This window comes from Elaeis guineensis, chromosome 4 (assembly GCF_000442705.2).
Source record: "Elaeis guineensis isolate ETL-2024a chromosome 4, EG11, whole genome shotgun sequence".
Lineage (NCBI taxonomy): Eukaryota > Viridiplantae > Streptophyta > Magnoliopsida > Arecales > Arecaceae > Elaeis > Elaeis guineensis.
Genome location: NC_025996.2, coordinates 44,821,870 through 44,834,875, shown reverse-complemented (window position 1 = coordinate 44,834,875; position 13,006 = coordinate 44,821,870). Strand labels below are relative to the sequence as shown.

Genomic DNA, 13,006 nt, shown 5'->3' with positions numbered 1-13,006 from the left:
TCTTAATTGAAGTTGTTGTCTTACATAAAAATCATTCTCAAGTTGGTTACTACTAATCTCTACCCATTTTGATCATGGCCAAGGTCCGAATTACCGTCCATAATGTGAGAGCTCTCGAATTACCGTCCATAACGTGAGAGCTCTAAAGTAGGTAAGTCAATTCGGATTTTCATATCTGTCTCCTTCAGATTGGTCATGGCTGGCCTCTCACTATTTTTGCACCTGTTGAGGACCGAGCCCTTTGAGTTTTTGGTCAAGATCGAATATATGATTGATCGATCGAGACTGAGACGGTGGTCCACAACAGATTCCATGCCATTCAACGTGGCATCCATGGTCCAAAATCTCGTTCAGCTTGGACCGTTACATTCAAGGAGGTTCTTTAAAGCGGTTACAACTCCACATGGACTCTTCGGTCCCTCTGTAATGCTCACTTGCCTGGCGCCTTGAACTGAAACCCTTCTCCAATTTCTCTTAATGTGTGGCATTTTGGTAATTTTATATAACGGAAACACCCTCCCTTCCCCTCCACCCGTTGCCATTCCGCATCCCCATCCTCGCTCTCCTCCTCAAAAATCGCTCCACAGCAGAGCCGTGAGAAGCGAAGTGGAAGAAGAGCACATCGGAGAAGAAGTAGAGAAACTATTTTCCCAAAATACCCACCTCCTTTACCAGAATGCCCCTTTGTATCCCAACCGTCCCCGTCCCTGCGTTCCATCAAACCCTATCCCCGACCTCTCCCAAAGGCTTCGTCCTCTCTAACCCCAAAGGACTGCTGCATGGTAATTTAGCTCAGCTATCTCATTAATTTGCTTATCTTTTATCGGAAATTTTTTGCGTGCCTTTTATCATTTTTTTTCTTGAAATCTTGTCAAGTGAATGAACAAAAAATTTCTGCTGAATTTTCTTGTTTGATTGTCATTTTAGACTTCGAAATTCTTCCAGTTTTGAGATCACAAGCAGAGGGAAGTATTCATTTGAGGCGGAAAAATCATGGAAGAAAGAGTATCTTAGGTTGCAATGGGTCGGAGTCTGCTAATGATGCATTGGCGGATGATTCTGTGAAGAAAAGGTGCGATCTTTAAATTTGACACTTCTTATTTTATGTCCATAGGTATCTGGATTTATGATTCTAATCATATATGATTGATAAACAAGAAAGTGAATATTTTATTCCTTTTTGGATATGAGGCTTGCTATAATCTGCTTTCACTGAGATCTTAAACAGGGTCCTTATCGTCACCTGGTGGATTAATATGAACATTAGTTGCCTGTTTATTTGCGTCCTTGATTGTTAGTACAGATAGAGTAGCCCACATGTCATCATCATGTGAGCCCTTTCCCATCAAATATGTAGCCAACCATGGACCACAATGCTATGTGAACAAGACTTAATGAAAAAACAGAGCAAATTTTAGGACCGCTTGAATATTTTTGTGCTCAAGTCGTTGGTCCAAAGTTCTTTACATGGAGATTGTTGATGGGAGCTTGTGCTGGTTGCTTTTTATATGAAAAACAATATGCAATGTTTATTTCCTTATTATAATGGATGGTGCTTGCATTTTGTGATTTGGATCACTCTCATTTCACCTCTATCATCTAATTGTTTATTTTGTATGAAAAAAGCCCAACAGTATAGAAGGAAAATGATCTGGTGGTAGCATCATATGCATTTATTTAGTTTCAAAAAAGAAAATGCAGACATAGTCAACGGACATCAACAAGACTAGCATAACATTCGCTATTTGGAAGCTAACAAATAGGGAAAATAGTGTTTGAACAATCAAGTGGTAGGCTGAATGTTACAATTTTGTTGTAATTTTAAGAAATGTATTTAAAGCTGACATCTATAATTAAAAATTTAATAATTTGTTATATATGTTTTTTTTAAAAAAAAAATCAAAGACAACTTCTAGACAATTACTTAAGAAGACAAAAGCTAACCGATGCCATTGACCTAACAAGTCATGGACATTGACATCCTATGAAATGATGCCAGGGTGAGTAATGACAGACGAGGTTTGACACGGGGCAAGATAGGGTGTTGAGATTCTCTTTTTGAGTTCCTAAAACAAATATTTATCTTCCTGAAGATCCTTCATACCAATTGATGTTGGCCTATAAAATAAATGAAGCTGAATTTTTTATGAAGTAATTGGAACATGAATTCTGGTAGCATGGAACAAGGTATATCATGCCTCATCATATGTGCTCTTAACAAGACAAGAGTACACACCTTGCATTGAAATTCATGAGCAGAGGCCCTTAATCACTGATACGAGTGACAGATGATCACTTGAGCTTAAGTTGAAGTTTTGGTTGCACTGGAAGATGTGTCGGAGCAAGGCTTAAAGTGATATGCGTGCCAACATATTGGCTGTGTGGATTGGAATATACCTTGAGTAACCTCCAGACCAAGGTTTGCCATACTTGTTGGTGCCATACCATACCGGTACTAAACTAGTATGCAGTCTTATATTGTACCGACACTTGGTACGTCTCATTATCTCGTACCATGCTGCATACTGATATTATAATAGGATGGTACTGATACGGGTCAGGTACTCAAATGGCGAACCTTGCTCCAAACCATGTTAGCACTCATTGGTGGAAGTAGAAGTTGCATCACTTGATTCTTAGGTGTCTAATAAGTTCAAAAATCAAAACTTTTGCAATGATAGTTGTAGGAGAGTACTGTAGGTACCTTCCACATCAAAGCTTCGATAAAGTTTGTCCATGTGGAGTTTTGGGATGGGATTTTTTTAATTTAATTAACTGTAAAATTATTTTGTTAATTCATCTTGAATCACATTGTTTGGAGACTGGATGAGTGAGATATTGCTGGAATACCAAAGATATGTCAGTGCTGCCAAAGCTGCAGACTTGAAGCTTCTGATGGTTCAAAATCTTTCATCAGATCCAGATAAGCTGCTGATTAGACCTCGTCATATTAGAAAACACATCCTTTGACACCATGTAGTTGTCTGATGAATCCGATCGTGCTATCAGTGTTATTAGATGTTTGAGGAGTTGCACAGCTGCCTTAAAGAATTCTAGAGGAATGATGTTAGGGTCTGTAGAAGGTTATAATCACTTTAAATACAAGGCTAGTGAATCTTTGGATTTTTATGTAATCTTTTTGATTGTTCTTAGGTGGCATGATCTCATCTCACTATGGGGCAACTTCCTTAGCAACACAAAATGCAACTCCAAGGCTTTTTACATAGTGCAACCCCGGAGACTCTTTGAAGCCAGTGTGATGTTGATGGAGGCACGGGAAGCCCTAGTGAAGATTGGTGCTAGTTTGCCACTCCTGTTGGATCAGGCGATTGCTAGTTATCATAGTTAAGAGCCCTTTTTCCTTGCATCAAATTCTTAAAAGATTAAATTTTTAATTAAAATATTTATATGAATTTTATGCTTGATTAGACAACCCAAATTCCCTTTCTAGATAGAAGAGGGCTTCATGATTCTCATCTGTGATTAGGACTGGTCTTGTCTTCTACTTTCAGTGAACCCAAATTCTTATGCTTCTGTAACCCCAGAAGCAAAACCTTGCTTTTGGTTGCACTCATCTTGACCTTGAGTGATCATGTCTGTTATATGGGGAAATGAAAAGCTAGCTGTTATAGAAAGTCAATTCATATAATCTGCTTTAAGTTCTCCATTCTTTCTATGCACAGTGGATTCCTTCTTTTATATAGTCACAATTGCTATTGGATGGTGACACAGAAACTCGTATATTAACTGAATACAATATGGAGACTGACCCCATGTTTATGCTATGGTCTTATTATCTGGACAAGAGTAACAAATTTCAGTTTATATGAAAAGATAAAAGCCTTCCTTTGTATCCTATCTACAGTTATCAAAGCCCTATCTTCCAAGCACCGTTCATTGTAGTGAATCTCCTGTCTCATGGTTCTGTTCTTGTTTTATGTGCCATCAATTAATTAGAGGTATATGAAATGCTCTTTCTCCCATTTCCACCTCTCACATCACCTTAGTTCTTTTTTTCTTAACTCACTATGAAATCTTTATTCATTACCATATCCATGCAAAATGCATCTGCTGCTGATGCATGAACAGAAGAAGCAAATGATTCCCAAACTTTGATAACTAGTCCACTGTCTGCAAGGAATTCTTACTGATTTCTAAGTAGCATTCATCCTTAATATCTGAGCATGTGAATGCCATCCTATTTTCTTGAAAGTTGACTCTTTTGTACATCATAATCTATCACAGATTATTGCTTGTCCTTCAATATATTGTTCAAAAGCATGTAGATCTCTCGCAGTATAAAATACATATTCAACTGGGATTATAGAAGATCTAACTAACGATCTTTTACAGAAATATTGTGGAGCATATTTTTCTTCTGAGAGCAAAGTCAGATTTATCTGATGTTGAAGAAAAAGGCATGCTTGATTACCTTTATACGTCACAATATCAGATGAGTGGAATTATTGCAATATCATTGGGTAAGATTTTAGATTCTTACATTGTTAACATTCTTGAAACCTTGTATCCTGAATTTCAGTTAGTACTATAATCAGTCAAGTGGATCTTATGTGAAACATGACTGTCGTGGCATCTAGTTTTAGAAGCCAATTTCTTTCTTGATTTGACCTGGTTGACTGTATCACATATCATGTTTATGTTTTAGCCTTCTCTGTCATATGTAACATGACCTTTTGGTCATTCTGTCAAGGATGATATTCCGTGAAATAAACAATTGCAGTAATCTGGGCTCTGTATGAAGTCTTTTCATGATTCAAGTGTATTTAGTTTTATGATTAATAGTTTCAGAAATGTTAGAAGGAAATGTAGATCAAAAACAGTTGTTGTCATCTTTATTGCGTAAAACATACATGGCTTTGCGCTAGAACACAATAAATGCATAATATCTCTCCCTCATTAGTCTTGAAGAATAGAGCAGATGTACACAGTTCAATTTACTGTTGTTTTATCTGTTTATACTTTCTAGGTGCTTTCTTAAACAGTGACCTTGCCTACTTATTCTTTATCTAATAAAATGTATATTATTGACCTGGCGACCTGCACTTCATAAAAGAGAATTACAGCGAACCACTTCATGATCGGCATTTCTTTTTGCCAAATATTATCAATGACAATCTCACACTATTTATTGGTGCTTTGATATGTGATTGACAATTTTGCTGCCCTTAGCATTTGCGGCTATCTTCATGGCATCATCATTCATGATCTATTTTTAGAATCCTATTCATTTTGCCTTTAAAAATTAAAACAGCTGTTCGGATTTTGGCTAGCCCAGTGAAAGTTTGGGGTTGTAATGAGCTCTGAGGATAGTAGAAAATATAAAAGGACTGCAACATTAGTGATTGCATGTGAAGCAGCAGTAATAGTTGGACTAAGAAATGGCAAGGATCAGGGAGTAATATACTATGATTCTCTTCGATGAAGTGCAGGTCAGAAGGTCCATAGTGTGCCCCTCATTAGAGATTTGAGACCATAAGGACCCAAAGCTACATTAAGGACTCCAAAATTAAAAAGGACATGGACTTTCATTGGAAGACTGGATGTGCTTATTAATAGACTATATGACAGTGTAATCTCCTGAAAAGATTATGTGCTTATTAGTAGACTATATATGACAGCGTAATGTCCTAAAATAATTATATTCTTTACATATCTAAATCTATCTACTATATGTAATGTGAAGCCTTAGAGTCCAGTCATGTGGCTAGATTCTAAGGCCTTTAACTAATGCTTTCTTATAGATTTTATTTTCATGAGTACCTATAGAATATGGGCTTTACCCAGTTTTATGGTTAATTTTAGTACCTTCCCCATTATATTCAGAGTAGATGCTTCTTGATTTAAGATGGGTCCCACTTATCTAGGAGATCACAACTTCATTTGCATCACATTGAAGTATATAATGGCAAAAGTTTTGCATTTGGTTGGGCGCGTGATATCGGGCAACGAGGGTTAAAACAATTGAAAGCTAAGTCCTGTATAGGTCTAATTTAATATTCTGCTAAAAATCAATCTGCAGTGCTAGCAATCCAGTGAAGAAGAAGAATAGCAGCAGAAATAAGAGAGAATAGTAAAAGGTAGGGCAGAAATAAAGTGAAGTAATGAGAGGAGGAAAAGAAGAAAGAAAAAGAGAATGGAATAGGGATAAAGAGAAAAGAGAAGAAAGACCAAATTTGACCTAAAGAAATCATTTCGTTCATTCAAAACAAATCGTGTAAAATGCTTTTTCATTCGATCCTAATAGTTCCTTTTATAAACTGAGAGGGGCAAAAGAGCTTACTCTCTAGGGCAAGATTGGCGGACTCGATATCGGAATCCATACCGCTTGTCGGTCGGTATGGTACGGTACCATAAAAAAAAAATCCTACCCAATAGCACACAGAAAAAAAAAATCAGGCCGAACCGATCTCGAACCGGACCGAACCGATCTCGAACCGGACCGAACCATCCAGTATTGGATGGTTTGGGCCGATGCCGTATCGAACCGAATGGTTCGGTCTGGTTTAGGCCATTTTTCGAAAATCCAACCTGATCCGGACTAGTTCTTCGCCAATACGGTATGGTATGAGATGTATCGACCGGTTTGGGCCGATATAGAATATCATGTTCTAGGATTTCATTAATCAATATATATAGAGTACAGGATGTTCATATATGGCAACATAGGCCAGCAATAATACAGCAAATATATGGCAACATAGGCCAACAATAGTATAGCAAATAATACCATAAAAACCTCCACTATATGTGGAAAAAAATATGCAATCCTAACATCCCCCGCAAGCTAAGCATCTTTGGGATGGAGGTGAAGATTGATGCGCAAAATTGAAAATCGAGAAGTGGACAAAGGTTTGGTGAGGTGTCAGTAAGTTGTTTGTCAGAAGAGATATGGACCACATTCAAATCATCCGATTGAACATTCTCCCACAAGAAGTAATGATCAAGTTCAATGTGCTTTGTACAGGCATATAAAACAGGATTTGTAGTAAGGTATGTTGTGTAAAGATTATCACAATAGATACGAACAGAGTGCCATAAGAAGACGCCAAGATCACGAAGTAGACGACGGATTGACTATCTCGGCCAGTGTGTAGGTCACAGATCGATACTCCACTTCAGAACTGGAGCGAGAAATGGTAGGCTGCTTCTTAGCTAACCACGAGATAAGATCAGGTCTAAAAAATATACAATCCTAACCACTATATATGAAAAGAAATATGTGTATATGCTCTATTATATCCACGATCAGGATTTGAATTGTGTCAGCCACGCTATCCTTGGCCTCCACGAAAACTACCCTTGCATCCACCGCGATGACCTCGACTGTGATTTGCATAAAGGGCTTCTCCTTTGGTGGTGCATTAGAAGTGGTTGAAGTTGCTTAAAAGTAGATTTCATCCTGTGTGTGTTTAATGCACTGACAAATCCTCTATATTCCTCTAATAGTCCTAGAAGAATAGTCATGATCAAATTGTGATCCGACTCGGCTTCACCAATCGTCTGGAGGGCATCCTCTATGGATTTAACTTTTTGCATATATTCACTCATACCCATTGATCCTTTCTTGATGCTTCATAACTCAGATTTCAAAAAAAAGATTGTAGAGACAGTCTTGTTAAGAAAGTATGCCTCCATGATTTTCTATGCGTCATGGGCTGTTTTGAATGAACTGGATATGACCATCTGTATTATGCTAAGAGAAAGTCGCATTAATCCAGAAAAGTATGGTGATATATACTTTCTTCCACGCTAAATACTCTGGATTCACAATTGTCTTCTTATCAATTGTTTCAATAATCTAAAGAGAGATAATACTAGTCCCATCCACATGCAAAGTAACACCAAAACTCTCAAAGATATTTAGAAAAACTTGTTTCCACACCAAATATGTAAAATTGAGTTCTAATAGTATGAGAGTTTTGATGTTAACAATCGATAGTGTTGCGGTAAAGGAAGATATGTTTGCCACTAAAAGAAAGCACCACTGGAAGAAAAAGAGATGAGATCAGAAGTTACCAACAAAGATCACTTTCCAAGAGAAGTTGAGCAGCATTAGGAAAGGCCAGCGGCATCAGGGAAGGTTAGAAAAAAATGAGCAGTAGCAGAAAGAAAAGCAGCGTCTCAAGGGGAGACCGAGTGGCACCAATGAAGGCCAAGCAGAACTAGGGAAGATCAGAAAAAATCGAGCGGCAGCAAGAGTAGCCGAGTAGCACTAGAGAAGGCTAGCGACACCAGGGAAGATGAGAAAAAAAAAGCAATAGGAGGAAAAACCCAGCAGCTCAAGGAGAGATCGAGCAGTATCAGGGAAGGCTGAACGGCAACAAAGAGGAGAGATCACCTAGGAGGAAGGTGTGGTTTTGATGGTTGGTGGCTATGGATCAATATTCCTAGTTAGAGTTCTTGCTTTGATACCATGAAAGAGGGGCAAAAGAGCTTACCCTCTAGGGTTTCATTAATCAATATATATAGAGTATAGGATGTTCCTGTATGTCAATATAGGCCAGCAATAATACAACAATAATATAGCAAATATATGGCAACATAGGCCAATAATAATACAACAAATAATACTATAAAAACCTCCACTATATGTGGAAAGAAATATGCAATCCTAACATAAACTTTACATGACTTTCTTTCTAAACCAAATAGGATTCTTGATAGGCAAGTATTAATTCCCAAAATATTTTCTGAAAAAATATCAAAATATTACATAGCCTTATACAGAAAGACATGTAAAACAACCAAAAATCAAACCCTAATAATTTTATGATTTGTCTAGCTTACCTCATAAGACTCTTGCTCTCTACTTTCACGTTTCTAAAACCAATTCTAGAATTACCTAAATAAAAGTTTTGAAATTTCTATCTCTATGTCATATAATGTGAAAGACTTGGACTCAAGATTTGCGGTGCTGGTACGAACCCTGAACTGGTTGGTCGGTTATATAGTTCGGTATATGCCCTTGTACCGTTCCATGTCAGGTCTGAACTGACACAATAGAGAGAGGGAGAGGGAGAAGGAAAGAGAGGAAAAAAGAGAGGGAAGGGGAGGATAGGAAAAGAGAGAGGGAGAATCAGCCTCTGGAGGTTATCGAAGGGCCGAAGAGGCCACTGTTACCATCGTTGAGGCGGTGGGCATTGTCTCGATTGGACACAATAGAGAGGAGAGAGGAGAACGAAAGAAAGGAATGAGAGAGAGAGAGAAGGGGAGGGAAGGAAAGGGAGAGGGAGAAATGGTCTTTGGAGGCGTTGCTGAGACGGTGGGCCTTTATTCGATTGAAATAGGGGCTTTAACTCCTATGTCATTTTTTTTATTTTGATTTTATTGGGCGAAGTCAGCATTTGTTGACTTCATCAGAAAATTGGAAAAAAAGAAAGATAACAAAAAATCGATTGTTGACTTCATTTGATAAAATTAAAATAAAAAATGAAACAAGGGCCAATGCCCTTATTTCAATCGAACGAAGGCTTACCGCCTCGACAGTGCCTTTGACGGTCTTGGCGGCCTTTGGAGGCCGTTTCTCCTGCTCCCTTTCCTTCCCTCCCCTTCTCGCTCTCTCATTCCTCTCTTTCCTTATCTCCCCCTCTCTGCTGTGTTAGATCGGGACGATGCCCATTGCCTCGATAGCAGTAGCGGTGGCCTCGAAAGCTCTCTGACGATTTTCAAAGGCCATTTCTCCCTATCCCTTTCCTTTCTCTCTTTTCCACTCTTTCCTTTCTCTCTTTTCCACTCTTTCCTTCTTCCTCCCTCGGTTCCTCATTGGTGTCTCATTTTGAAGGCCGAAACCGTCCCGATCCGAGGACTGTACAATTCAGCATGCCCCGAACCGGACAATTTGGGATAGTTCCGTTGACCCTTGTTGGACTCCAACCACATTGTTGGACTTTGAAGCCTTCATCTAATATTATTCTTTACAATTGTTTCATTATCTTTTATAGGAATTTTTATTTCTCTTTGTGGGCCCCACGATCGTTCAGTGAGAGAGAAGATGCATGTTGAATCTAGATTTATGCGGACTTAAAAAGAAATCATAGCCATTCTACTTCTTAACTTGTGCATAACACTTGCAACATTCTTGTTCAATCTTAACTGGAATTTAGATGTGGATAGGTATGGCATGATCATACATGATGTGAGGATTGTGTGGGCATGTATTTAGGCCCATACTAGTTATGTGCTTGGGAGATCTTCGATACTTATACAAGGACAAGAAAACCAAAATAACACCTTTCAACTAGTCTTTTTGGAGAAAGTCCTAGTCTAAATTGTTGCAAATGGCATCATGGTGGACCAAGCCTATAGTCTATGTGGATTAGGGGATATTACAATATGAGCCCATTTGGAGCTGACCATAGGCTGATTATGTGTTTGTGATTGGATTTAACTAGATTTGGACCCTTAGCTTGTGGAGGATGCAAGAACTTAAATAGGGAGAGTATGTGGGGACTGTATGAGCATGTGTTTAGTCCTATATCGGTTATGCACTAGGATGTTCTTCGGCACTAATACAGGGCCAAGAATTCTAAAAAATATCATTTGACTAGTCTTTTTAGGTTAAGATCTTTGGTCGTTACATATGACATGCACAAAACCAAATGTCATAGCCTCTTGATTAACTTTGCGAACCAAGCATAATGGGCTTGTTTCATACTAGCATGTTAAAGATAATGTGCAAGCTGATAATATCGAAATGCTCTTTGAGGGGGGTGGGGGGGGGGGCGTGTTGTGGGTGACACAATCTTCCTTAGAGCTTGGGGTGCATGTGTCTCCAAGAAATTGTGATATAAGGTTCAATACATGTGCCTCTCTAAGCAAGATTCATGCAATGATCAAGATAGCGATGCCTATGGGTCCTAACATCTTTTCCAAGATTCCTTGCCTTGAGAAGCAAGCTGAGCATTTGATATGAGTGATGTAGTTGTATTGCCTATGAAGTATGAATTTTGGATTTTCTTATGCCTGGAGTTCATGGAATTCTTGGTGTTACTTGATCATTTTCACCTTAAGTAGGTAATCGCTGTTAAAAAGCAATCACAAAATTTAGGGTTTGTGGGTACTCTATGGTGCAGTAGTTAATGTGTATCATTCAAGGCTGTTTATTTATAATCATGGGAGGGATATGTTGGGCAATGAATGACTGAAATATTTGGATGTTACATTCCTAGTGGATATATCACCATGTTTTACATGTACACATGGCAATGGGTTATTAGAAAACATACCCAACTTGTTTTATCTTGTCAAAGATGTTGAGGCTTTAATAGCCCTTTGTGAAGTTAATTCTTTAGCTAGGGTTTCTTACTTTCTTCAAAATATTCGGCTTCATCATCAAAGAATCGAAAACCATCCTCACCATGAAATTTAACTTCATCAAACGCTACAGAGTCATCTATGTTACAAGTTGAAGCACTTTTAACAGTAAGTGAAATTTTAGCATTAAAATTCTCCATCTGGATAAACAATGAAGGTGGGAGATGAATCCCAATCTACAACATGTTGAGTTTGAGTCCCTCATAAGAACATATATTCTCCTTCACATGGTATGCCTGTCATGAGTTTGGTCAATCCTTCCATGGAACCTTCGCTTCTTTGGGTTTCGCTCTTTAACTAATCCCATAATCAATGGGAAAAGGCTCGGATAATGATGACAATGATGAGGATGGCTAATGAATTTTCATGCTATGTTAATTTGATTTGCTAGATTGTTTTCTTACATTCCTTTTGCCAAGGATTGCCGAACTGATACCAGGTGTCATATAGGTCTGTGATCGGTATGGCATGGTATTGATACATGCTGTACTGATGCGATATGTGTGGCATACCAGTTTAGTACCAATAAATTTTTTTTTGGTTTTTCAATATTTTTTATCTTTCCAACTATTTTTGTTTCTAGGGATTATTTTAATGATTTTGGTTATTTGAATTATAATTTGAATGATACTTTGATTTTTTTTTTAATGTCATATTAATTTTAGTAGATAGTATGATTGATTAATGAATGCGGTTAATTGACTTAGAGAATGTATGAGCACATATAATTAAAAATATATGTATCAAATTGATTTGAAATACAAAACACGTATCGACATCTAGTTTCTCGTAGAATGTTTATGTCGCTTGTAGATGTCGGGATCCTGAGTATAGTCTAGACTTGCGATTTGACTCTAACCAAGGTGCCCTTCCCTACATCCCATGATCTAATCCTCCTAGACAACCATCCTAATACTTATTGGATGTCTAATATTGGGTTGGCTATCCCATTTGAGGGAAGATCGAGACAATGAAATCTGACTCATAATTTGCTGAAATCAAGGTTTTATGTCTCATGGATCGGAGGTGTCTCGGTATCTCCATAGAATGGGATGCCCCACTGTCCCATCCTATCCCAATAGTTGTCCTAGTCATGCGTCCTGATAGATATTTTTCTTTTCTCTTCCTTTTTTCTTTCATTATTTTCGTTTTTTCTTTTCTTCCTTCTTTTCTTTCCTTTTCTTCTATTTTTCTTTTCTTTTTTTTGTTTCATTTTCTTATCTCCTTTCTTTTTTTCCTTTTTCTTATTCTTTCTCTTTCCTTTCTTCTTTCTTTCCTTTCTTTTTCTTCTTCTTTCCGTTCACTTTTTTTCTTTCTTCATCTTTTTTTTCTTTCTTTCTTTCCTCTTTCTTCTTCTCTCTCTGTATGGATAGGTTTCGGAGTTCCGACCCCATTCCGATCCTATTTTCTCACAAGAACGGGATGGGACGGTCGAGACACCCTCTCATTGGGATGTAAAACCTTGGCTGAAACCATGGAGGATGGTAGCTGCTCGAATATGATGTCTTAGATATGGAATATCCATATGGATCATAACTGAATATGCGGAATAAGATCTGCTATACAATGTGGATTTAGATAGTCCAGGGATCCTACTCATGCAAGATTATCTATAGTAGTAGTGTCGTATCCCGAACCCCGCGAGGAGGCATGTCCTATTTGTAATTGAATC

The 13,006-nt window shown here is 38.0% G+C and overlaps 1 protein-coding gene across 8 annotated transcripts in view; it reads left to right on the top strand.

The window, feature by feature from the left end:
* The first annotated feature begins 453 nt into the window (after nucleotides 1-453).
* Nucleotides 454-13,006, top strand: part of LOC105042869 (stress-response A/B barrel domain-containing protein UP3) — a 49,623-nt gene continuing 37,070 nt past the window's right edge. For 2 of the 8 annotated variants that reach the window (XR_012140968.1, XR_003800553.2), the window contains exons 1-3: nucleotides 456-782; nucleotides 928-1,072; nucleotides 4,354-4,481. Coding sequence is in view for 3 of the 8 variants with exons in the window: in XM_073256489.1 (XP_073112590.1) it covers nucleotides 677-782; nucleotides 928-1,072; nucleotides 4,354-4,481 (379 nt within the window). In the remaining 5 variants the exon portion in view is untranslated. Of the gene's footprint in view, nucleotides 783-927; nucleotides 1,073-4,353; nucleotides 4,482-13,006 lie in introns of all 8 variants that reach the window. The other 6 variants (XR_831602.3, XM_019849718.3, XR_012140967.1 and 3 more) reach the window with 5 other exon arrangements.